Consider the following 27,962-nt stretch of genomic DNA (forward strand, 5'->3'; position numbering starts at 1 on the left):
CATCCTACTGTATGGGATGCATTCATGCACAACACAGCTTTATTAACTGATGTAATGACACAGCTGAATTCATTCAGATAATGCTGAATCTAAATTTCAGGCTGCACTGATTATTTGTCATTAATCATTAATAATATAATATAAATTTAAAATGTGTCATAATTATTAATAATATAATTAAATATTATATGTATTTATAATAATATATATTGTATATAATAATAGAAAATATATTTTTAAAAAAAAATTAAATATAATCCTTTGTTATTTAACTTCAAAACTTAATATAATATACGCAGCAAATTAACGTTTTTTTAGGTATTTTTAAAAAAGTCTCTGCATTTTTCCCCCATACAATTAAAGTCAAAAGGGTGAATTTACAGTTAATTATTATAATAAAAATTTTAATTAATATATTCATAATACTATACAATAATATTTTTAAAAGGAAACATTTGTCATTTAACTTTAATATATAATATAATATAATATAATATAATATAATATAATATAATATAATATAATATAATATAATATAATATAATATATAATATAATATAATATAATATAAGAGCCCAATGTTGTTTCATACTCCACTGAATTTCACTGTATAATAATAATAAAAAAACAACAACATAAAAAAAAACAACAGCTGAAACATTATTGGAAAAAAAACAAAACCTTTTTAGTGAACTGTCCCATTAAATGAATGTTGTTCAGAACCGTTAAATGTTTCATACCTGTTGGTCTTCCATATGTGGATGGTCTCATCATCAACATTGTCATGTTTTTGTGCTTGTTCGTCCAGGAAGTCAAAGAAATACTTGACTGCAGGAGGAACCACGGTCCCGGAAGACAACACACTGCGGAAGAAATCATCCACAAACTGCTGCAGCGTGCCCTGTAACACAAGCACATCACAGTACATCACTATCTAATTCAATTTCCAATTCAATTCATGTCTACATGTGAATGAAACAAACATGTTAAATGTAAGTAAATATTCAGTCTAACCCACCTTCATAGAGAGGAGTCTGGTCAGGTAGATCTCAGTGATGGCTTTCGTCGTGCCCTTATCTTTCATACTCCCTCTCTTTGATTTCACTTCATCCAACTCATCTGCTGGTCTCACCAGGTGAAATACTTTATCGTCCTCCAGCAAAGCATTTCCTATTCATCACAAAACAAGCAGATTTGTTTCCTGTTTGGAGAACAGTTATTTTAGGCATACTTGAGAGGCCCATTAGTTTGGGTTCAGTTCTAGTTCACTGTCTATTTAGTGCGTCAGCAGATTTTAGTCATTTCTGTGTTTTTCCATCACTAAGACTGTCAATATGTTTAGACTATTAAGGGGGGATCAATACGAAGCAATGCACTGGTGTCATTAAAGTACAACTGGAGTAGTTAAAAACTTCATTATAACTGAAAGTCACTAACTTTCTTCATGATTGTCTTGGTTCTGGTCAAAAGACTGCTGGGTGTGCAGAACTCGGGACAAGACCAGGGTGGCTCCATCCCTCACCTAATACACACAAACAAGAATATAACACAACAGTTATTAATTTTAATTAAACAAGGAATAATATAACCACACAAAGTGATCTGCAACAAGCAGAGATAATTTTCTATTTTAAAAAAGATCAATATTTAAATGTGTACCTCCCCAAAAATAAAATAAAATAAAATAAAATAAAGCCAGTGATTGAATAAAACAAAACACAATAAAAAATAAAAATCTGTGATCAAATTAAATAAAATATGTTTTAGATACTTTGGGCACAAATAAAGTAAAATATTAATAAAAACTGTCAGGCTTGTTAGTAACACTAAAGACAAGATGAAAACCCAAGGTGAACTGGTTTGTATACAACTCAAAATTATGTAAATTATACTTAATATTGCACTGTTTATATTAATTTCTTTTTTTCTAAATAATTGATTGACTCTGAAATCTATTTGTCTATTTGTAAAATTAAGAATAGAGTACAAATGAATAAAACAAAAATTATTAATCAAAAGGTTTAATCAAAATCAAACCATTTTAATTAACTGACAGTAATAGCACAGTGAAATGTGCTCTTCAAGACAACATTAATCAGCGAGAAACATAAAATGCCATAACTTTTCAAAACACTGAGTGTTTATGTGTATATTTATGTGTAATTGTGCACTCACATTGTAATGGGCCAGTGTGTTGATTCGTTTCCATCTTCCCTCTTTCTGTGAAGTCAAATCCAGATCGGACAGGATCTGGCCTGTAGAGCCAGGGCGCCACTCTGTGGCAAGAAAAGCAAGTATGTCAAAGAAGAAAACAAAAAAACACAAAAAGCTTGGCACGCATTACACTTGATAACCTGAGAAGAAGAAAATTCCTGGCTGGTTTTTCTCTACACTCCTTCATTTAACCAGATTCATCTTTCTGATGGATGATCCGAGACACTGGCTTTAACAATTCAGTACATTTAGAAGAACAACTCATTAAGAACTGCAGGAGTGCCGACCGACATGCACAAGATCCCACCATTAATCAAACCGCTATCTGTTCAGAAGCGAGTCTTCCTCCAGTACTTTTAAATGCAGTGCATTGTTAATAAAGAGAGCTATTTATGTGTGTTACTTCCATAAAGTTGGAAGCTTTTGGAAATTTTCCTGCCGAAATGAATCAAAAGTGCCTGGTGGTACGGCAATTCAAATGCAGGTGGGCAAGTCTAACCGAGTGCGACGCTGTCCACCGTGGGTCTCTGAGAGTAGGGCAGATTCCGGTACACCTGTTCGATGATCTTCTCCTTCACTTGGGAGATGCTGTCACAGTTCAGGACTTTGACAGGAGTCACGTCGGGACCTTCACCGTGAACCAACACCTGCAGGGTCTAGAGAGTTCAAACAGGCTTTAGTCCACTGATACCAACTGTACAAAGATCACCACATCAAATAAACAATTAGACTGAACAAACCGTTAGAGGCAAGAATCACCAATTACAAGTCAATTACTTAGGCGTAATTCTTTGTTTCATGGGAAATTCAACTAAATAAGAGTGCATTTGTTTGTTTTCCCAGATCTCATGAATGGTTTTTCGCTGAGTGGTTTCCTCCAGCGGATAATGGCTGTTCAGTCCCTGAGGAGCAGTGTTACTCATGAATGAGATTATAGACTCACTGCTGGCCAATGAAAGGCGTTAGGAAAACAATGATGAACACACACACACTGTCTCCGCTTTCCTGAGTCTCTCTTACAGCGAGACCCATTCTGTATTAATAAGCTTTCTCGTGAAAAGGTCCCTTACTGACCATTTCTACACAGAAACCATCTTTGGCGTAAACAGACATGCCACACATTTCAAAACCAAGTTTGGATGCTAAAATATGTCTTACAGGTAAGAAATTGTACTGAAAACCACTAGTACTCACCAAAACAGTGTACTCAACATCATCCCCTAGAAGTCCGGTGTCATTCAGCGTGTATTTGGCTTTCTTCATCTTGGCATCAACTGGACCTTTTTCCACCTGGTGTTTAATGGCCTTAAAGAGCTTATAGAGCGGCTCACCGGCTGAGTCCTGTGAAAAACACATTAGTCAGCCTTCACAGCTAGAAAACCATTTCTGCAATTCTATTCATAGCATAATTGCTCACCTTCAGGAACTGGTAGAGACATATGGACATCCAGTTACACAACATCCTCTCCACAACTGTCTCGGACCTAAACAGGAAACATAGACTGATGATTTAACTTGTACATACAGGCAATACCCTAAAAATGGCTTTAACTATTGTCTCATGTCCTGATCAATTATAATCTTCATTTGAACGATCCTGACATTGATGCTTGACATCCCAAAAAAATCTTTTCTCAGTGTCTAATCTCAGTGGTGGCACCAAACCACAAAACTTTCTATAGACTCCTCGAGAACAGCATGTAAAAACATACAACGCAACCTGATTCACAAACAACTGACTCTTATGAGCGGTTTTGTTTAATGAATGGTTCCAAAAGACATGTTGCCAGTATATATATAATTTTCAGCATAGAGAACATTTCTCTCTATGTAAGAATGTGTAAGCAAAATGGATATTATAACTAAAATATACCTGAATAAATCTAAGACAAATCAAAACAGGAATCAAACTGAATTAAGAGCTTGTGAAACAGAATCAAACTGAATCAGGAACTATCTATTAAAGTGTTCTGAGTGGTTTCAGCAATTGCCATGCTGTTTCTAGGGTGTTTAGTTTGTGGTTGTTTACTAGCACAAACCAAAAGGGCTAAGTCTATGATATTCTGGTCCAAAGTCCAGGAATTATTTGTCCGGATGCGAGTATGAATGCATAGAAATGTTAAAGCTAAGTATGAGCAACAATAATGGTGAATTATGTGAATTTGTTATGGAGTCGGTTCTGACCTGCGGAGCATGAGTTTAGGGTTCTTGCTGTGGACATATTCCTCCATCAGCTCCAGCAGGAGGGTTCTCATGATGTCTGTGTAGTACTCCAGCTTGCCATGTAGTGCCACCGTCAACAAGGAAGCAAAGTAAACCTTATTCCTGGCATTGAACTCCTGCCTGCCCTCCAGGGTACGTATGAACTAAAGCACAAAGACATGAGTACATAAGTCAGCTTCTACAGCAAATCCAGTAGTACGTAGACATGTCAGCAGAGCAATTTTATTAGGTTGACGTTGAGGGTCTCACATTGATGAGGAATGTTTTGCTGTTCAGGAGATTGGAAAACTGGTTTAGCGCCTGGTCTACAATGGCTCTGCGGTTTTCTGGGATGTCCAGCTTTCCAGTGATCATGACATCGTTGGCTCCATCTTTGGAGGGCAGGAAGAAAACACGGTTGGTGTAGTTCTTGTAGTCCAGGAATGGGATTCGAGCTTCATTCATATCACTAGTGTGGTCCTCCATCTCTATCATAAGATCTAAGAAACACAGAGAGTTAAGTGTCATATATAAGTTGAAGCTTTCAGAACTACAAAACCCATCCTTGCTCTTTTAACAACTTACCTAAAAAGGAAATATTTGCCGACAAATGAAAATGCCATAAACTGATAAACTATATGAGAAGCAGGAACATCTCACCTGTGAACTCTTTTTTACAGCGATCACGGACACTTTCCTCTAAATTCGCCATCTTACTCCTGCACACACTCAAACACAAACACTACCTTCCATCTACTCCAACCTAACACACTCAAAAACAAACATCATATTATCATTAACTTAAATATAAATTACTTCTAAATCTAATTTACTTCAATACCATGACTTAGGTGCCCTTGAGCAAGGCATCGAACCCCCAACTGCTCCCCGGGCGCCGCAGCATAAAAATGGCTGCCCACTGCTCCGGGTGTGTGCTCACAGTGTGTGTGTGTGTGCACTTCGGATGGGGTTAAATGCAGAGCACGAATTCTGAGTATGGGTCACCATACTTGGCTGAATGTCACGTCACTTTCACTTTTCACTTTCACTAATTTGCAGCATATTATTTTTAACTGAATTATTTATTACTTTTTAATGACAGAGAGAGGACAAGAAATTATGGAGGGAATGAGACCGTATTGAAAGAAAAAAAACTTGAGCAATATGTCTGATGCACTACTTTGAAATCAAAGTTATTAAGTTCACATTATTACAGTCTGGTGCACTCAGAGGTTTGTTACCTGTAGCAATAGATCGACACCACAATGAAGAGTACCATGGGAATGAGGACAGCAGGAATGATGATGTAAAGAGGAACCTCATATTTTCTCTCAAAGCGAACAGAGCCGACTTTCCACTCTCCTTTTCCGAATACGATCTGAAAAAGACAAGAAACGTTGAACGCAGGGTAAAACTAGTGAGAATAACTGGGATTAAAGCTTAAAGAGAGCAATTTCTGACCAACAGCTCCATAGCCTCTGAGCTGGTGTCTCTGCGCTGGCGTCTGGAGGTGGATTTCGGAGGGCTGGAGGGGGCCACGAGGAACAGCTTATCATCCTCCAGGAATGTCACTGTGCATGATACATCACCCACAAATGCCTGGGCCTCTTTGGCAGTCATGGCTTTAGATAAACCTTTACCCTGCATCAGAGAAAAGCAATGAATCAGTGATTTTTTTTTTGAAAGAACATTCAGCAATTACTGAAACGAAAGTCCCTTTAAGGCATAGCTTTTCATTTCATATTTTTCATCCAAAATCTGTCGTTAGCAAAAAACACTTGCATGAACGCTGATGATGCTGTTTTCCGTGATGGCTTTATCTGTCAACGTATCGAACGAGGGGTCTTGATGGTAAACGAACTCCGTCAAGGTCTCCACCAAGTTGTCCAGCTGGATGACCGTTCTTAAGGACTGGTTCATGTATGTCTTGTTCACAACCGGAGAGAGGAACTCCAATACGTTTTCGCTCTTGTTGATAAATTCTTGAACGAACTGCGGGAATAAAAAAAAAGTTAGTTTATCTCTGTATAAAACACATTTCACAAATGTCTGAGCACTAAAAAAGAAATAAGACAGCAGGCTGTCAGCTGCGTGATGAATGTTGCTTATTAACATTAAGAGAAGTGAGACGGAGGAAAGGAAATATTAGGAAGATGCAGACAGAAGAGAGAGAGAGAGCTTGAAATTGAGCAATGGGTTTTGACATCCAGACATTTGATCAAAAAAAGGAAATTAAATCAAAAATAAATTCTGACATTTCTTAAGAGCCAGTCAGTAACATCTGACAGAACAACAATAGGAAACCTGAAGATTTCAAATGAAAGCACAAGCGACTAAGTAAAAAAGCTTTCAATAAATAAGAACTTAAATTTCAATCTTTTCAAAGTTGTTGTATGGCTTCAAAAGATTGAATATAGAGCACAAATTGTTTAGGCTACATTTATGGTGCTTTTTAAAAATCAATTTTGAAGCCTGGAAAATAACCGTTTGCTTTTTGCGTTCCATGGACAAATAACATCTAGTGTTTTTTTAGTATTAATTTTAAACTATATTAATAGACATTAGTACTTTAAATCATTTCTTTTTTATATTTTCAGTTTTAATTTTTAATGTAGTTTGTTTTTGTAATTGTATGTGCTTTGTCATTTTCATTAGCTATAGTTTTTTCTATTACTATTTAGCTTTAATTTTTTTGTCAAGTTTTTGTTTTAGAAATTTTTGTACTTCAACATATTTTTTTTTAGTTGCCAAACCAAAATTTCTAATTTTATATTTTGAATCTAATATTTACATTTTATTTGGTATTTATTTAAATTAACAAAAAATATTTGTAATAGTTAATAAACGACAAAAATAATATTGCATCAAGTTTGAATGACATAAGGGTGAGTAAATGGTGACTTCTGAACCTTAAATGTACATTTTAGTTGAACTATCCCTTTAAGGAAACAGAATCAGAATCTTCTCTTTAAATTCCAGCCTTGCTTACTGTAAGTGACCACAAACTTTACCATAGAAGGGTCCAAAAATGATGATTACAAACATTACACGCACCTCCACATTGCTAGACTTGTGACTGAACTCGTCAGAAGAGGGCAGCACTCGCATGGTGGCTCTCTGCACCTGATCAAATCCAGATCCCATCACTATGATCTTACGACCTCCGCTGAAAACACACAACCATATATTCTCACCCCTGAACCATTAAATACATGCTGACATCTTATTTGTGATCATATTTTCAAAGATATGGCATTCCAACTTTGAAAAGCCCAATAGTGAGGCTGTGTGTGAGCGAGGCTTAAAAATGGACTTACCAAACAAAGCTGGCCCGTGGGGCGTAGTCTGTAACTTTGGGATTGGGTGAGTATTCGAATCCACTGAGTTCTTTGGAAGTGTCCTTGCCATACTTCACATTAACGAGAAACTTATCTGAAGGAATCTTCTGTCCATTATATGGGCCTGTCATGCAGGTGATCTCCTGGCCAAATGTCAACCTGCATGTTTAAAAAATGTAAAGACATGATCAGAATTGGACAAAGATAAATCAAATCTGCTTTTTAACACCTTGTTACTCACACTTTACATGGCACTTTGTCCACTGTGATGCTGATGTCATCTATACTAGCAGTGTCTAGGTACTTTCCCGTGATAGTGATGACAGTTCCTCCAGCAGCTGGGCCTTTAGAGGGGGACACAGCAGTTGGGACAGGATCCTGGGTGGGGGGCAACAACAACAACAGCAACAGAACTTTAACATTTTCTCACTCACAGCTCCAATAATAACAACCTTTTTTTTTTTTTTTTTACATCAGTCTAGCATTATTAAACATTAATAAGGCTATGCTCACACAGTCAGTGGAAGAAAACATAAAATGAATATCTGAAAAGATATACTGTTCAAAAGTTTAGGGTTACTAAGATTTTTAAAGATTTCTAAAAGATCATGTGAATACTGAATGCTGGAATAATGGTTGCTGAAAATTCAGCTTTGCGTCACAGGAATAAAAAAAAAAAAACAATTACGAAAACTGTCACTTGAAATTATTATATTAAAAAAATAACATTAAAAAAATCACAATATTACTGTTTTTAATATTTATTCTTATTAAATAAATGCAACTTTGTTGAACATAAGACTTTAAAAATCAAAAATACAATATCAGTTTCAAACGTACAACACAAGTCTCTCCTACTGAAAACTCTTGTGTTATGAATGCTGGTGTGCTTTCAACTTAAAACAGCATTAAAAAACCATTTTCCTTTTAAGATGTGACTTATTTCCGATTGAAACAATATTCTGCTTGAAAACAAAAGACAAATAAATAAATGAATGAATAACTAAATAATATATATATAATATATATATATATATATATATATATATATATATATATATATATATATATATATATATATATATATATATATATATTATATATATACACACACACACATAAATATATAAATTACTTAGTATATTTTAAAGAATGAAAACACACCTTTTCCTATTAGCCTGGAATATTTCTTAAATAAACTTTAAGTAGCAAGATTTAATTGGTCAACCATCCTTACTAGCTACATTTTGCTGGTTAACATCATTGGAATTCCTCTGTGTTTAAACTGGTCTTTTCAGGTGTGCAATTTACTTTAAATTTACATAGAGAAAGGCAAAAAGGATTGAGGAAAATAAACAGCCACAAAGGACTCATCATAGAGAAAGCATTTACCCTATAAGTGAATAACACATTCGACAGTCCTGTTTTCCCTCCTTCCACTTCCACTTCCACTTCCCCGGAATGGCTGTGGTCACTGGACAGGTCTCCAGAAGGTGGTGAGGGGAAAGGCCCGATCTCACACACAACACTGAGAGAAAAAACAGAAACCGAAACAGAAATCTTTTGTAACATTCTAAATGTCTTTACTGTTACTTTTAATCAATAATCAATATAATGTAACCTTGTTGCATAAATGTAATAATTTCATTTTTAAAAAATCTGGTACATTATATGCTGTGATACCACATTCATCTAATATGGCAGTCATGCTGTACCTGGTACTGACGGAGTATCTCTCCGGCTGATGAGTACATGGCACTTTAGCTACGGTGATTCTCTTAATGTCCTCCTGCTTGATGCCCAAGTTAGATCCTTTTATAGTGACAGAGATCTTTCCCTTCATCGGCCCATACCGAGGAACAATCTGGAACGATGCAGAACAGCACTCAAAACCATAAAATAGAGAGTTACAAAGATCACCCATAACCATTGTGCCCTTGACTGATCCAGCTGCTTTGGAGAAAATCATTTGCCAGATGACAAATAATAAAAAACTATCAGGTGCAGGTGGTGTGATCATTAGAGTCTCAGATGGATTCAACAAAACACTTTGTGATAACCAGCGAAGCCATCTATATATCATTTAGGCATGAGAAATGGTGAAGAGGAGGAAAAGAAATGGTGTTTTCTAGTGAAGAAGAAGAATAGAAATTTATGAAGTGCATTTAAACCGGGAATGGTGAGATTGGTAATAGCTGATGTCAGGCCAATGAGATATTCTTGGATGCATTTTGAGTTTAGCTTGAAGTGTGACTGAGTCTAGTGTTAGCAAAGTTTAAAATTGGGTTGAGCAACAGTATAGAGTAAAGAAAGTCAAGAATGGTCCTCACGTCAGTGATCTTTGGAGGAGGACAATCCTCCAGCTCCTGGCTGCACAGGTCTTTGTAGATGCAGGATTTTGTGGTGTCGCACCACACGCATTTATACTTCTGATCAGTGTTCTTACACAAACTGCAGTCCTCACGTCTAACTGAACAGTTGTAGAGCACCACTAGGTAAAAAAAAAATGGAGGAAACAAAACAATTCACAGAACTGACACTAAATTCATCATCTGGAACAAAATATGCTTTAAAAAAATTTTGTAGAGAAATAAACATTTGATTAAACTCTGCTGTTTATCTCTATGTTTTCAGACATTGTGAGTTAAGCAAATTAGGTTGTTTATTGTTGGCATGTGGTGATTAATTTGTCACATTTAGTGCAAAGATTTTTAATGCGGTCAACAAACTGTCCAAAATAAAATCTGATAAACACTGCTCAGAATATGTAGGCTGGCAGATATATATTTTAAAAGATATTGGCTCTAATGTTATGTGATTTGCTATGTTTAAGTAATACGTTGCAGCACAGCTTAGCGTAGCTTGAAGGGATATGTTTAGTTCATTTTTAGCAGATGAGCACTTTCAAAATGACATCTTCCAGTTGAAAAATGCACATCAAATAGACACCTGGATGATGTACTTATGCTAGCTACATGCTATTAATACTCTCATGTAGTTAAAGGGATAGGTCACCCAAAAATTTAAACTATCTGTAATTTTCAATTTTCAAAGTGTTCATCTGCTAAACATGTCTAAAACATTCCTAGTTGAATTAAAATAAAATAAAATAAATAAAAACAAGATTCAGCCAGTCAGTCCCCAAGATGCCAATGATATATAACATATGCTAATCTGCTTATTTTAAGAGGTTTATCACATTGTTTGTACACAACCTTTCTGCATCTTGACGATCCATATGTTTACTGCAGCTTCTGTAAGCTACGATGATGAAAATTCATTTAAATGTACCTCTGAGGGTGCTGTCAATCTTCCTTTCCGTGATTTTATCCTTTATGTAGAACGTCACATTCACTTCTGGCTCTTTGTCATATTCAAACTGGCATAAACAATAGAAAGTGTCATTAAACACACAGATACAGACAAACACATCACTGCATCTGGAACAACTGTGTGCTGCAGAAAATTTCTCCCCTGTCAAAGTGATATCTTTGTGAACTCGATCACTGTTTTTTTGTTACGCCTACATAGGACTGTGCCCTACACACACGTGCAGCTCAATAGCTGTGAATGCCATATGGGCTGGTGCTCAAACTCCAGAAACAAATCGATGTGTGAACAGAGAAGTAGAAAGTGAGGGAGACATAATAGGAGGAATATGAGTGGAGCATACTGACCACAAATCCCTCAAATCTGTACTTTGACCCATCAGCCTCCTGAGTCACCTCGCCCACCTGTTTCATGAGCTCAGTGCCGATCTGAAAGGTTCTGGTCTGAGAGAGATGAAGAAAGAGTAATGCTGTTTATGCAGACTCTAATAACAGGCATTTTACTCTTTAAAAAAAAAATAAAAATTCATCCTGACAAATTGCCTCGTTAAGATATTGGGTAAATATATTTCTTTATTGCATCTTCATTGCTCTCTAAAATATTTGATTCTGACTGGTCAATGGTTATTTTTCTGTGATAAATTATGTAGCTTTGGCAAGTAATATATGAAGTGACACAGACATCACACCAGCAAAAAATATGGAAATTCCTTAATAGTACAACAGGCCCTACTTTACAGACTTTTCTTATAGTGTAAAATCATTTGAATTTATTTAAATCAATCTCTCACATCAATGAAGCCAAAATGTCCAACTGACATGCACTATTTAAAAAAAAAAAGCTTCAAAAAAACGTACGGATATACTCCCTGCATATTATACACACACACACACATACATATATATTCCCTGCATACATTGTATACATTAATATACTAAACGTAACAAAAACACAATGTACCAAAAGAAGTAATGCATGCATCTTACCAAATATTTATCCAAATTCTTGCCCTGAAATTCGATGGGGGTTTTAAATCCAACAGGAATAAACAGAGGTTTTGAGATCTCAAACTGAGGACACATGCCATCCTGCAATAATTATTAAAAAAGCAAATAAAACTGTTATTAGTCCTCTTTTGTCACCAAAGGATGATGGCTCACCATATATTAAAGCACAAACAGACATAGTAATTTATATACGCATACATTCATCCTAACATGACTCACCTGCATGTGTTGGATGATATGATCACCCTTGACACTGTCATCTCTATCACTGCATGTGTGATCCTGACTATTCCATTGGCAGCCCCACTTACTGGTCACACATGCAATGCATCTGCAGAACACAAAGCCAGCCAATCAAAAGACGAATCTAAATAAATGCTATATAGTGTACACATTTTTAAAACACTCCCTCATACTCACGGTGTATTCTCCGATCTCTTCACCACAGCTGCGCAGTTGTAGAACTCAAATGCACTAGATGCTACTTCAATGCCGTCATTTACCGTGATCTTCACTGGCACTGCTACAAAATCTACACACATTCACATGGGAAATGGGAATCATGTTGGTTTTAAAGGTAGTAGTAATTCATACAGCCAGTTCTGAATTTTTTGAGCTTAAGAGGTGCTAGATAAGCCAAGGTCATGGGTTCAATTCCCAAGGAAAGCACAACGTGATAAAAGCTTTTGCTACTGTAGAATAATGGCAAACAGGAATCATATCAGTTTTTAGGCAGGAGTATTTCATACGACCAATTCTAAGTTTCTAGTGCTCAACAGGTGCAAGATATGCCAAGGTCATGGGTTCAATTCCCAAGGAAATCATGACCTTATAAAATCTTCTGTAACTCTAAAATCATGGGAAATTGGAATCACATCAGTTTTTAGGCAAAGGCATTTCATGTGGCTGAACTCAATACTGAACTTCTAGGGTTATAAGGTTATGGGTTTGATTCCCAAGGAAGGGAGGACCTGATAAAAGTTTTCTGTAACTCTAGAATCAATAAGTTAAACTTCAGAATCTATCTGCTATTAGATTCAGCTTCAGTGTAATTGTTACATCTGATCAGTCTCCAAATTAAAAATCACAAAACTAGCAAATTACAAACATGAAGAAATGAAAAACTTTTCATGCCTGACATAATTTTTAGGCAAACACCATCTGTTTGTTTATTGAGTAAAGGAGGCAGTAAGAGGCCGGCTTCACAGTAGGTGATTATTCAAGTTAAAGGCAAACAGGATGCTCTCACCTTGTGTCTCAGGTGTGTGTGGTATTTTCTCAGAGGTCGGGAGATCACAGATGACCTGTGTGCCTTCCATAGTTGCGTGACTTTTGTAGCCACCAAACTCACAGTGAAGACTATCAGCACTGCTGATACTGGGCAGGGAGAGGATGTCAATGATCACCTGCAAGTTTAAAGCAGAAAATAAGGATTCAGGAAAAATAAATAAATAAATAAATAAATAAATGTGGGAAAAATCAGTTCTCACACATTTTGAATTTATAGTTTCATAGTCTTTTATGATTATTAAATAATGATTTTTAAATACTGAATAGTCAAGAAAAAATAAATAATATTAAAAAGATTATAATAATAATAATTAATATTATTTACTTTTAAAATGACATTTTAATCACTTAATAAGGTTTAAGTGTTTACCATAAATGTTTGTGGTGAAAAACACTATTTTAAAATTTCCTGACATTTTCAGGTTTTGCACGACTCTATTTCCCCTGAAATATGCAATAGGAAACATAAAATAATATTGATTTCAGCAAATAAGTTAGAAGTATACTGCCTTTATTCATTACCACTGATCCAGGAAGTTAATAACGGTATACAGGAACCCTCTTTAATCAACCATGACCACTTGAGTTTCTTCTGAGACATATTAGAAATGCATGAAAAGTGCTCTGTGCGTTCATGTGGTATGATACGATAGTTTCAGACGCCTTGTTTAGTAACTTCACCGTGTCAGCTTATAAAAAAAGGATTAGAATTACAGACTGGATCTGTTACAGCCAGTAAATATCAATCTCGAGTCAATCCTTAAGAGGTTAGGGTTTGAAATAACTGCAGACCATATCACAGTGTGTGTGTGTTTGTGTACGTGTTATGCTTTAGTACCTGTGTACGCTCGGTTTTCTTGCAGCTGATGTTGGGGGGATTAAAGGACTGAATAGTTACACATGTTTGGTTTGGACTCCACAACCAGGTGTTCTCTAGTTCTGCTTTGCGACAATCCTTTTTCCTAGTACACCTGAAAGAGCAAAGCAGACAAACATGGGCAATGAGCCATAATGCATTCAATTTAACTGGACTGCATGCAGATATCTAATACATACCGCTTGCTAAAATGTAACAGACAAAAGACTAAGACTTAGATTACACAATATTTTAAACAATTTCAGATTCAGGTTGCTAAACTGTTTCCTAAACATACTTTAATAGGAGCCATGCGTCTTGTCGTGTGGCTGTGTTATTACTTGTCCTGTCCTTTACTGGACAAGAATGCCCAAATGATGTTGTGCTTTTGGTAATAAATCGAATCTAACACACTTACCGGCCTTCCAACACACACCAGCCACAATATGGGTCCCGCTGGGAGACGCATGACTGACAATCATACTTCTCTTCACAGGCCTGCACTGGCACTTTAGTGATCTATGCAAAAGAGAAACAATTAAGACAACAGCCACAACCTTTAAAACGGCAATTTGTTCATTTATTTAAGATGCCTAATAGCTGATGCATCTGCGATTGAAGGCTCTGCTTCTGCATTAAGAGTTTAAGGTGTGATCACATTATCAAAAAAAAAAGGTCCATTGTCAAGCAATTCATGAAATATTCCCACTTTCACATTAAGCATCTTTCTGTTGGTCAAAGTGGGGAATTTGTGTGTATCTGAACACAAGCAAAATCCATACGGGAAACATTTTACCCTCTACCCACAGATTCCTATTGAAATGACTGGATTACCCACACCTTTAGGACCCAAAAGTCATTAAACGTCATAATTGTAAAGTGAGAGAGCTGCAGTATGTCATCTCAGCAACGTCAGAAGTGTCGGTTTGCAAAATAGCGTTTGTTTACAACAAACTGCCAACTTATGAAGCAGCTTATTGCAGTTGAGTTGACTGTTCCACTTCAACACTCTCAGTTTCCTGCTTTTAATATATGGGCCATGTGAATGAGTAAAATGACTGACAGGATGAGAGCGCCTCGAAGTCTTCCGATTAGCTAAAATGATATGATACAGCCTGCTGTTACATTTTTGTGGCAGATTACAGAGTATAGGGATGTCACATGTGATATTTCAAGATATCTCTATACTGTTTGCTTTCTGTACCACTTCATAAAACTTTCCTTCAAGATTGGCAAGCCTACATTATTAAAACCAGTGGATGATCTCTGTTGACTTAATGTGATATAAGAGTTGTGGATGTGTTCATAAACAAACCTTTCTGCCAGTGGTGATGTACAAGATATCTAAAGTTGAATTAAAAAATAGGTTTTTGTTCACGCCACCATCTGTGCGTTCCCCTGGAATCTTGTTATAAAGGTAAGGGTGGCTGGGGTCAAGATGCACCTGTAAGCAGAAAGTTCATTCATTCATTCATTCATTTGGCAAATGCTTTTATCCAAAGCGACTTACAAGTAAACACAGTATTACGGGGCAATACAACTAGAGCAAGTCCTAGGATTAAGTGCATTTCTCAAGTGGTTGTAGCTCATAAATCAACCATTCTTGGGTTTGAACCAACAACCTTTTGGTTACCAGCCCATATTGTTACCCACTAATCCAGACCACCAAAGCAGTCAAACCACAAGAGCTGGGAGAGAAACCAGACCCTGGAATGGGACTCACCTTTAAGACATCTGCTCCACTAGTTCCCAAAAATGCCACAGTGTGCTCGTTCTCCACCGCCACAGCCACAGCTGTCAGCATGTCATTTCGGGTGAGGATGGGATTGACAGCCAGTGCGTACTCAGGTTTACTGGCAAGTGGAGACGGCAGAAAGTCTGCGCCACATTTATAGTCCTTCAACATCTCCTTCTGTTGGGCAAAAAGACATACAACTTTCAGAAGGGTCACAAAACACCATACAACATGGAACAGAGTGGAAGAAACACAACATCTCACAGTTCTCTGGGTCCCGCAGATGGCCTCGGCCTTGGAGACGTAGGGTGAATAAACAGTCTTTGGTTTCTTGTCCTCCAGAATTTCTCCTATGTAGCAGGACTCAATCACCTCCTCAAGCCTGGCATTAATGCTGCTGAGCGGGTACATGCACAAGGCAGAATGGCCACCATCCTCATCCGCGCTGAACACCGCAAACAGAACCTTATCATTAGGATTCGAAGGGATGATTTTCCCTGCCAAAACTTCTCCTGGTTTGGCCAGATATGCTGCTTGGACCTTGTTGTATGTGCTCTTCTGTTGTTCAGTGCTGACAGAGCAGTTGAGCTGAAGTTCGGTGTAAGAATAATAATGAGGGTCTTTCTCACACAGGCGTGCTATAAATGTGATCTTCCTGCTGTCACTGGTGCCCGGAGTACGCGAGAACAAGAAGTAGATGTAGCGGTCATCTTTGAAAGCAAGGCGAAAGTCGTGGAGGTAACGCTGGACGAAAGGACTAGCTTGCACAGTGGAAGCTTCAACCATGTTCTCAAAGATATCCATTTCTCCGTGCTCCTGCAGCAATCGGGTGCTGATGAGTTTCGAACTGTCCGAGCTACCATACCCCTTCCCCACTAGAAACACACTGAGGTTTGCATTAGTAGAAGCATCTATAAAATAAGAAATTACTCCCACTACGGTAACAGACTCCTCTGTGCTGGCTACATACGTCTTCTCGCCTTTAATGTCACTGTAGTACACCGATTTGTCCACGCTGTTGAGGTTTACCAAAGAACAGATACCCCTGAAAAGGCTTCCACAAACAATCAAAGTGCCGTTGGCGGAGTTAACCAGTAGGAGTTTGTTGATGTTGTCCATATCCTTTGCATCAGTGCACTGTGCAGTGATTGGTGGAGTGCATTGTGGGTTGTCCTGCCTAGGGCCTGTTACAGCACTGCTCTCCTTCTGCAAGTCATAGTTCAGCTGATAGATATGATTTATGGCACCCAGGTAAATTCGGCCAGTTTGAGGGTCCTGAACGACATTGTTGATGATGGTATCAGATGTGAAAGAATCATCACAGCAAGATGAGCCAAAACACAGCAGCAGTGAAAAAACTGCCAGGGCCCTCCACGCCATCTCTTGAAAAGAGAGAAAGAAAACAAGACACATATCACATATGAGGCCAGCGACCAAATTACATGCCGGTGCAATTCATACATATGATGACTTGAATTACACATCTCATATAGTGAGCATGTATTTAATTTCTGATTTAAAATACATTTTGATATTTTGGAAGGGCATAAAGTCAGAAATGTCAGGGTGATACAATTGTCTTATTATAATGAGTCTGGCATAATGTTTTTTTTATTATTATTTTTAGGGGAAAAAGAAGAGAAACAGTTTTGTCAAAAAAAATACATTAATATAAGAAAAACCTTTGTCTGCAAAAAGTCACATAGTGCCACCAACACAGAAAAAATAAAAACACAAAAAAAAAAAAACTTTTTCAAAAGTACATGAATCAAACATGAATACAAAGATGACATTTCTAAGAACTTGGAACACGAGTTTTAAACTAAATTAATAAAAGATTTTCATTTTTGTTAACTTATTTGTCATTGACCCAACAGACATGCTTGTCTTAGCAGGCAGCACTAATAAATTCACACTTGAAGACTGACATTTTTTTGGATGCTGGAGAATTTCTTTGATATGCATCATTATACTATAGTGAAGTAAGCACTAGTCAAAAGTGCTACCAACATAGACTAAGTTAAAAGAAAAATCGATCAGGCCTCTCAACATTTCCCTCAAAGGGGTTGCAGATGGCTGTGTGATTTGACATGCCCGATACAAGCAAAGCATTTCTAAAGAGGCTTGTCCTCCACCCCTGCACTCCTTTCATTTTTCCTTTTCATCCATCCCCTCAGCACTTCAGTTGGTCCTAAAAACACTGGGGCGGAAGTCAAGCGCTCATCAAAGCAATCACAGGGCGGCCTGATTCCAGCATAACAGAAGGTGGCTCAATGAATTATGGGTACAACCTCAGCAGGTGGGCCAAACAATCCTGTCCTCCTTCCTGTAAACAACCTCTATAATAACCAGCATGCCATGCAAAGTTATTTTGTTAGACAGGAGGATCTAAGTCGTTCCTTATATGAACCTTCTTGAGCTAATTTTAGATGTTTACATGTTTCAGCTTACAAAAGTAAGCAAAAGTAGCTGGGGTGATTAATACTAACCATATTTACTCAAAATTCCTGACCATTCCATCACTCCCCAGAATTCCACAGGAACTCAAACTTATGTGCATAAACGTTGTGACCAGTGGCGCCTGCAGGCGTACCATGAACGCTCAGACTGTCCTGAGATTTGCCCTGCAAACATTTCAGCAGTTATCATAGGCCTGCGTGTCCTGTATTTCTGTCGACTGAACCAGCCATGCCATTATTTATGAATTTATCAGTCTTTTGCATGCCAAAATCAATTTCTGCATACAAATATTACGCCAAATAGAAACCAAAAATCGTGCTATACGCACTTTCATGAGATCCTGTTAGCCTACAACAATTAATTTGTAATCTATGTTACAAATGGGAATACAATGAATTAATGACAATGTTTTACATTCAAGCTACCCTTAAAATATATAGTGAAAAGTACTTTAAAAGCATCTGGTAGCAATAAAGTAATTTTTTAAAAGCTGTTTTTAAAGCATTTGCTGCATGGATTATAAAAAAAAATTAAAAAAAACTTAACAACAAACACATAAAAAAATAAGTTACACAAAACACATCAAAACAAAAATATATAATATAATAAATATATAATATAAATAAAAAAAATATATAAATATAAATATAATAGTTATACAATTATTTCTATTTTTGATTTGAATGATTTTATTTTAAAGTAGTAATTTAAAGCTTTCTATATAATTTTATCATGCCTGTGAGGCAATTTGCTGAGTTTAGGTTCATCATTGTGAAGTGCTCCTATTCAAGCCCGAGACGGCAGAAAGTGTTTGTTTTTTTTATTTTATAAAAGCACAACGTTTTGTTGATATTGTGTGCACACAAATAAAAGTAGACCCTTTACAGTGTAGAATGATGTATTACTCTTACATTTATGAGCAAAAATGACTGCGTATTTTAAGTTGTTTCCACTGTTAGAAAAAAAATGTGAGTGATTGCACTGGCGCCTTCATGTCCTGCAGAGCATGCTTCAGCTTCCACTCTCCGCGCAAATGATTGGATATGCATCTAACAGGGCACATTTATATAGGTTAAACATTTAAACCAACACTGTGATATGCTTGAACTGTTTTATATCTATAGATTTTATTTTAGGCAAGTCATGATGATTTGAGAAGGCTAAATTGATCAAACATAGGCTATGATCAACTCACTGTCTGCCGCTGGCCACTTGGTCCTTATTTAAAAAAAAAAAAAAAAAAACTCTGTGCATACCCTCGGAAGAAATTCTGCAGGTGCCCCTGGTGGACACAATCCTCTGGAGTTGACTTCCACAAAACTGACTGTAATGTTTAGATTGCCAGAGCAAATACTTTCACTGCAAATCGAATGGCAGGAGTCTCTCAGACACCATGATCCTGGGCCCAGAGCTCATAAAGAATTCATGCTAAGAGTTTAGTGGATATTACAGCTCTTATTGGCTTTAATGACGGGGCTCCAGAGACACGATATGAGGCAGGGCAGAAGTGACAGGCTTTTTTTTTTTCACTTAGTGTCTCTCAGAGCTCTGTCGTGCAAGGCAATGAGATTATTGATTACTGTGGGGGGAGTGTGTTACATTTTGCATGTGTATATGTGTGAGAGAGTCTAGTGTTAACTGTTAACAGGAGGCGGTCTTTGCTGCTGATTCATAGCGCATGGGGGATTTGTCTGGACTGTACGGTTTTAGAAAAAAAGTGACAGGAAGGAAAGGTTTTGACAGGAAGGAAAGTTTTATTATGAATATTTAGACTGACAAACCCCACCCCCCACCCCCAAACACAAGACCAAATTATTAACAGGAACAATAATGCCAGTCTCTCAGTACAGACTTGATATTTGTGCTGTGTGCGCCACACGGCTCGGACTAAGCAAGTCATGTGATCACAAAAGATGACACACTGCTTGAGTTGCATGTTAACACACACAAACATTAGTCATTGATAGTGCTTGCTAAGGCAGGCTTTCCTGTTGTTCAAAAACAACTGTTTTTAAGAAAAGAATAAAAGTTCTTAGGATAAAAAGTTCAAAAGAATGTTCATAAGAGAGTGCAATTCTTGAAGAAAAAAAAAAAACACCCTTTGAACCAACTCTGGACTCCACGGATTGTCATTGTATAGACAAAAGAAAAAAAGGAAAAATAACAAATTTTTTCATAATATTGGTTCCATGAAGAACCTTTAACATCCATGGAACCATTCCACTGCACAAAAAGGTTCTTTAGATGTTCTTTAAATGTCCTTCACCATAGTTCTTTTAAGAACTGTTAAATTAAACGTTCCTTGGGGAACCCAAAATGGTTCTTCTATGACAGTGGTTCCCAATCCTGGTCCTGGAGAACCCCCAACAGTGCACGTTTTTGGTGTCTCTCTTATCTGACACACATTTGGGGTCTTGGAGTCTTCACTAATGAGCTGATGAGTTGAATCAAGTGTGTTTGAATAGGGAGACATCTAAAATGTGCAGTGTTGGGGTTTCTCCAGGACCAGGATTGGGACCACTGTTCTATTAGCCTGACTAGGTCAGACTTCATACTTAATTTCAGTTCGCTTCTGTACTCAGTCTGAGATAGCAAACCAGCTCCCAGATTTTCTCCAGCTCCGCACCAGCTGTCCAAACAATGAATAGAGGGCGGGCTGAGAGCTGTGACATAGACGCTAAGCGCCAAATTTAAGATTGTAGTTTAGGTTAGGGAAATCGAAAACGACAGCGGACATGGAGACACGGGATGCTATTCGCTCTGTTGTGGAGAATATTCCCGGCATTTGCCAACTTAAGCCTAAACAAGAATAGTGTTTGTTTCACATTTTGATTGGCGGGGATGTTGTGGCCCTACTCCTGAAGGTTTTGGGAAAAGTTTAATTTATCAAATGTTACCGATTGTCAGCGAGAAACTGTGGAGGCCAAAGTCCAGCGAGGCGATAATTGTGATTGTGTCCCCCTTGGTTGCTCTCATGGAGGATCAGGTCAAGGAGGCAGCAAAACTCGGTCTATGTGCTGCACAGCTTGGCGTGCACAATGATCGTGAAATCATGGAGGGGAATTTCAGCCTTATTTTTGGTAACCCCGAATTCTGGATTCTCAATCCAAAATGGCGAGCTATGTTGGCAGTCAATCAATTTTTTTTTGTTACTGGCAAACTTAAGGTCCCAGAATATCACACAAACTTATGGACAGTGGCACACTCAGTACCGTTTTGTCTACCGTCATACACAAACAAGCACACATTGCCAGAACATCCTGCCTACATGTGGCTCCACTGAGAAGGAAATATAATCACTTTGCTATTACATACAAAAACTGAACTATTTTAATAGCTGAAACAGTAGTATAAGCTGTTTAGGGACTGTTTAGCTGTTCAGATCAGACACTAGAGCATCCCTTCATTCAGACACAGTGGAGAATCTGATAAGAATCAGTGTAGAGGGGCCAAGTCTGGAAGATTTTGATGCTGGAGAGAGTGTGGCCAGCTGGTTTAGCCATGGCTAAAGATCAAAAAGGCCATACTACAGGAGTTGGCCATCCGAGTGGCATGTGACTGCAATGGAGGATAGTCCATAAGACATTGAGCCTTGAGATATTCAATTTGAAGCCCTTTAAACACTTAATTTAGATTTTCTTTTTATCTCATTTATCTTGAGATGTTTTAAGTTTAAATTTCAGCTCAGTGAAGCACCAACACTTTTTCAGTAAGTTACATTTCTTGTAGAATTGTGCTTCAAATAAAGAACTTTATGTTGACCAGATTGTTAGTTAATCATTTAAAAGTCAATATTGCCTATATGGACAGCGATTTTTTTTTTTTTTTTTTTAAAAGGGAACTTGTAAAACTGCGGTGTTAAATGCGATGTGGTTGAAAATTGACCTTAAAAAATGTAGTATCATTTTTTTTCTGTCCTGAAAACAAGAACCTAAAAAAAGTAAAAACAATTTTTTTACTTAGTCTAGAGCCCTGCTCTAGGGCTATCTCAACCTGAGCTGCCCCTAAATGAACTCGCAATGCAGCTGAAGTATGAACAGGAGAGGAGGAAAAGAGACCTGCATTTGATGCTCATGTTGTGAGTGGGAGTGTGTATTGCAGTTCGGATCAGCAGCACCAGTCTGTTATTCCTTCTCTCTGTGTTAAGAAACATGACCGGTAGCTCAGTACACAAGCAGACAAATGCTGAACCAGCACTTCTCTGACCGCGGGGCATTACACTGAAATTTCTCTGCCGACAGTTCACAGTAAACCCCACATCTTCTCTGAAACTCCCTCTCAGACTTCCCCTCTCGCATACAAACTTTGTTTGACCCTCCGTAGCAGCTTGTTTACTTACTCTCTCCACAGTCATGTTCAGCTAACCCATGCATCATTTACAATATTCCCTCATATTTTACACATTTCTCCCTTCTCCTGTCACAGCTTAATATGTACCTTTAATTAACCTATTCATTGGCTAATCTGAAAAGTGTACAAAATGTAGTTCTGCAGTGCTATCAAAACATGGCTGTTTGTTGGAGGATTTACTCAATAAAGCAACATCAGCCCATCTCATGCTGTTAGTTTGCTGATGGCAGATCGGGGTTCGTCTGGGAAAACTGCCTCAAACAAAATGTCATGGTTTGTTTGGTTAGCATGGTTCAGTTATTCCCTACTGGTAGATGGATGTTACTACATTGTCCTTTTTATATTTTACTATACTGTTAATATTTTTATTAATCCTTTTATCATTCAGCCTTAAAACAATGTTGTTGTCAAAGTCTTTTTTCTACTTGAAATGTAATTTTTCTATGCAGATGCATTCCTCAACAACTCCCCCCCCCATATCACTCTAGAATGATTATATTCAAATATAGCTATTTGAGTCATCTTGAGTTTTTTTTTTTTCATATTTTTCATATTGCAATATGCAGCACACAAATACTAAATATCACAATTTCAGCTTTTTTCCCTACATCATACAGCCCTATTCTTTACTCTAGTAGATGTTTTGGACCTCTTAAAACTCCACATGCTAACCAGTGCAATGCAGATAGATTTCTCCAGGCATTATAGACCTAGTTGGATTGAAAACAGCCATTATTTTAGCGATTCCGTTTGGTGACACTCTTAGGATGGAAATTACACACTTCACCTTTAAAACTTGCTGTTTGGTAATGCAGAATAGGATGCCAGGTTCTGCCCTCCTGTCATGGCTGCCCCTGCCTTTGCTTTTCAATGACAGTCTCCATGGACGGCTCAGAATGATTGACGGGTGAGACGGACAGACTAATTAAGGCTGGGATCAGAGGGACCACGAGTGGTTGGACATGTACAGGTAAAATCAGGCCAGTATTGAAACAGCTCTTTGAATATGTAAAAGGGAGAGCTTTAAACTATCCCAGTCTCTTTTGCCTCTCACTTTGGCTCTGTCCCAAATGGCACATTCAAAGTGGACTTACGTGGCCTTCATTGGCACGTGTCTGTGAAGTCAACAAGACTGTATTGTGTCACAATTATAGTTTAAAAGGGTACAACATATCATCTTAACCAAAAGTATCAGAATGCCAGTTTTAATGCACTCCATTACTTTGTCACTGACCTGAATTTAATGAAAATTAAATGAAAAGCTTCCATTTTAATTCCTTCTTCAGAGAAATCTAACATATGACTTCAGGAGACATGAAATGTAGTTTACATATTATTTTTTATAAAACATATATTGCACTTTTGTGTCATTTTGGATCCCAGTATGATGCCCATTCAATTTCACAATCAATAATAATAATAAGGTCATGCTCAAAAAATTAAACAAAAATATATATATATATATTTAAATAAAAGAATTAGTTTTCTCCCATTAGCATCCTGACATTACCAATTTTACAGATAGATATATGTATTATTTTTAAGTCCCATAAAAGATAATTTGAACACAATTAAGATAGTAATGTTAATACAGTCACTAGTGATCATCAGACTAAAATCAATAAGTTTTAAATATATATAGTTTAAATATACATCTCATATCCCTTTAAAGTGTTTTGTGTTTGACTGGAAAATGAAGGGGACTCGGGACAGAGATGCAGGATGGACAATTAAAGTGTTTATGACTGAGTAAAGCTGCACTGAGGCACTTACAAATTGAGGTTAATAGCAAGAATGCCCTTGTCTAACATGCGTATGTGTGTGTGTGTGTGTGTGTGTGTGTGTGTGTGTGTGTGTGTGTGTGTGTGTGTGTGTGTGTGTGTGTGTGTGTGTGTGTGTGTGTGTGTGTGTGAGGGATGAAGAGAGAGCGAAGGAGAGTGTGTTCACTGCCCAGCTGGTCCCAATCAAGTGAGAGACGAGTGCAAAGGTTAAGGTAATTACTCTGGCTGGATATGAACTAGTTCAGGGCTCTTGTGGTCACCAGGAGGATGAAGGGGACAAACAAACAGATAAAGAGCATTTCACCCTCTCCACTAGACTGTCTGTATTTGTGCCTTTATGAAGCTGCTGAATTTACCCTCTTCCTCATTAGAGTTCCTAAAACATCTCTATCACAATCTCTGCCTCTTGCTGTCTTTCCCTCTCACGCTCCTGGTTTTTTGCGCTCAATCACTGGTGCTGCAGATAATCACTCCATTCTACAGCTGTCAGCCGCAGAGAGAGAGAGTGAATGGGAGATGAAAGTGAGTGAAACACATAGCCCAGGCTTTCATAAGCCAGGTTCGAGCGCAGAATGCCCAAATGCAGTTTAGTTTCATAAATCTCCTCAAAAACAATTTTGATGCAATTTGTCAGCAACACATCAACTGCTGTTACATGGACAGAGATCAAAGTGGAGTGTGCATGTTGCGCGAGCGTGACGTGCATGTTGGAAGATCATAGGATCAACGGAGCCATGAGGATAGAGAGTCTCTGTTATGCTAATGTAAAATAAATGTCTCTTGTTAAGGACAGAGTTCATTAATGTCCTGGTATATCAGCCCATCCCCATTCATTTCCAAAAATGACAGAGATATTTAGGCATTCACGCTGCATTCTAGACATTTTAGAAATATTTTACTGACTAATTGAAAATAACCACTGGAATGGGGCTCGGGGTCGCACATATGACTTTAGTTAGGTGCAACTTTGATGGAACAGCAAATGTGCTGGGGGGTCGACAGCTATAAACCCCAGCTATGGGGTATGTACAGTATACAAATATATATATATATATATATATATATATATATATATATATATATATATATATATATATATATATATATATATATATATATATATATATATATATATATATATACATATACACACACATATACATAAACGTATACACACACACACATACATATATATGTATATGTTTATGTATATGTATATGCCATAGCTGGGGTTTGTGGGGCCATTAAAGCAACTCATGTTTGGTCAACTCATGTGGTTTATAAAGCTACTATAATAATAACATTTTTATTGACATTAGTATCACACTAATAATATCACACATTTTTCTCAGAGTATACATGGGTATTCTACATGAGTATATCCTTATTTTTTTCATATAGAAGTAAGCGCTTTCCAGTGAATGTGCAAGACTTTTGATTCATTAACCACTATACTGTAGGTAAATAACTAAAAAAAAGGGTTGTATACAGAAAAAAGTATTTGCATGAGTGTTTATGATGTTTAAAATTGTGTGAATAGCTTCCATCGTATTTAGAAAAGGGGTCCCTTGCAATGGGATATTATTTGTGCATCTTTGGCATCACCAAATTCAGAAACCCCTTGCCTAAAAATGTCCAGACATTTATTGGGGAACATTAGGAATGCATTAAGAAAGAAAGTAATAGCATCAGATTTGACTAAATTTGGACTGTTCTAAATTGCAGCACTGGCTTGATCATTTTCCTAAATGAAAACCAACCTATGCTCCGGGGCGACTCATCCACAATTCCACTCACACCTGAAAAACTCAAACACTAACAAATGTTGACAAGTTTGGTTCCTTTGCAGTCTGCTAGACAGAAACAAACTCATGGCATGCACGTATGCGCACAGACACACACAGACAGTGGCGTGGAGCTGTGTCATCTCTCCCAGTGGCTCATGGAGAACAGCAGGCATGTTGATTAAATTTGACTGCTCATTGTGCCGAATCTATAATTCTCTCCACTTCAGTGCCTTCAACAAGCTAAGAATACAGAGAGGATCCCCCGAGCCATTACCTCGAATATGCACACGCACACACAAAGTTAAGGGATTGTGTTCGCACCCCTGTGTGCCTCAAGTTCGCCCAAATGAACCCTCGACGTGAATACGAATAGTTTACAATGCGCGCAGCTGTACTCAACACCACTTTAAGTACTTTTATTTGGCAGGTCCGTGATAATACAACAAAATTGAATACTAAAGAACCGTTCGCTTCAGAGTGCCCTTGAAGTAATGCTAGGGTAGATGGTTCCCACTTAGTGCTAGCTGTGAGCCATTGTGCGCGTGTGCTAGCATGTTAACAAAAGACTCAGAGAGAGACTGCTGGAAAGGAAGAGAGAGTGAGACAATTAGAGACAGAGGAAGCCAAGTACGACTCGGCACCACCACAACAAGGCCGTCTTTGTGTGTGTGTCCGCTGGTGGGATCGTGCCCCTGATGGGAGTGTAAAATAACACAGCGATCCACATTCCAGACTACTAGCCTGCAAACTTGGCTTCGCTTACCAGCTAGAAGAGCAAACACAAGCATTTAGATGGAGGAAGAGAAGCAAAATGAATGAACAGATGGGTGAATAAACAAAGGAATTACTACATGGCAAAAAAGTATTTGGACGGTCCTGGTCCTTTCTATTTAAAGGGAGAGTTAACCCAAAAATGATTTACTCACACTAATGTCATTTCAAACCAAAATGTACTTTAAAAAAAAATTGCCCCTCACAAATTGCAAGTAAATTTCACAAATAATTACAAAGAAATGGAAAATAACGTCAAATTAAACATGAAATTAGGTGGAAAGGTTGAAATAGCATTTTCTATTAGAATAGATTTATTTAAAACTTTGAATAAAGTACAAAGTATGACTGTGGTGAAAAGTTTTCAGGGTTTTTTCACAAGTGATATTGTTCATATGGTTTTAAGTTGAGGGGCCAAAAACTCTAGATAAGTCAACTTACAAAAATAAATAAATAAATAATAATAATACACTTATTTTGAAATTAATTTGATTATAATTATATAGATATATAACTTGAATGTTGTTTTGGTCCCCATTGACTTCACTTGAAAAAAAACATATGCAGGTGCATGAAGTCAAGCATACAGCAAAGAATCTTCATAAACTATCACTGACAGTAGAATGATATGGTGTAATCTTGCAGTTAAGTAGTTAAAAATGTGGAGGAAGAGTTTGTTGACTAGTTTAGGGGGCAAAGTTTTCTTGGAGGCGGTGAAGCAAGGAAAAGCTTTCTCTGTTATCTATCCCTCCTTCTCCATTCCTCTCTCTCCCTGTTTTCCCTCCAGCTATGGAGTTTACTGCAGAGATAACGTATCTTTTCCACTTGATAGGTTTCCTAA

At 37.4% G+C, this 27,962-nt stretch overlaps 1 protein-coding gene across 1 annotated transcript in view; it reads right to left on the reverse strand.

The window, feature by feature from the left end:
* The window catches only part of LOC109057221 (plexin-B2-like), a 37,895-nt gene that overhangs the window by 3,109 nt on the left and 6,824 nt on the right, over positions 1-27,962 (reverse strand). The window contains 31 exon segments of the mRNA XM_042739984.1: positions 741-901; positions 1,019-1,170; positions 1,438-1,522; positions 2,176-2,276; positions 2,714-2,870; positions 3,409-3,555; positions 3,632-3,698; positions 4,399-4,580; positions 4,687-4,916; positions 5,077-5,135; positions 5,447-5,464; positions 5,631-5,794; positions 5,878-6,057; positions 6,199-6,408; positions 7,471-7,582; positions 7,734-7,913; positions 7,996-8,132; positions 9,147-9,282; positions 9,470-9,618; positions 10,085-10,245; positions 11,046-11,133; positions 11,432-11,527; positions 12,071-12,172; positions 12,311-12,422; positions 12,512-12,623; positions 13,341-13,497; positions 14,220-14,352; positions 14,656-14,756; positions 15,553-15,681; positions 15,961-16,149; positions 16,237-17,354. Of these exon segments, the coding sequence (XP_042595918.1) occupies positions 741-901; positions 1,019-1,170; positions 1,438-1,522; positions 2,176-2,276; positions 2,714-2,870; positions 3,409-3,555; positions 3,632-3,698; positions 4,399-4,580; positions 4,687-4,916; positions 5,077-5,135; positions 5,447-5,464; positions 5,631-5,794; positions 5,878-6,057; positions 6,199-6,408; positions 7,471-7,582; positions 7,734-7,913; positions 7,996-8,132; positions 9,147-9,282; positions 9,470-9,618; positions 10,085-10,245; positions 11,046-11,133; positions 11,432-11,527; positions 12,071-12,172; positions 12,311-12,422; positions 12,512-12,623; positions 13,341-13,497; positions 14,220-14,352; positions 14,656-14,756; positions 15,553-15,681; positions 15,961-16,149; positions 16,237-17,354 (5,125 nt within the window).

This window comes from Cyprinus carpio, chromosome A4 (genome assembly GCF_018340385.1).
Source record: "Cyprinus carpio isolate SPL01 chromosome A4, ASM1834038v1, whole genome shotgun sequence".
In the NCBI taxonomy this organism is placed as follows: domain Eukaryota; kingdom Metazoa; phylum Chordata; class Actinopteri; order Cypriniformes; family Cyprinidae; genus Cyprinus; species Cyprinus carpio.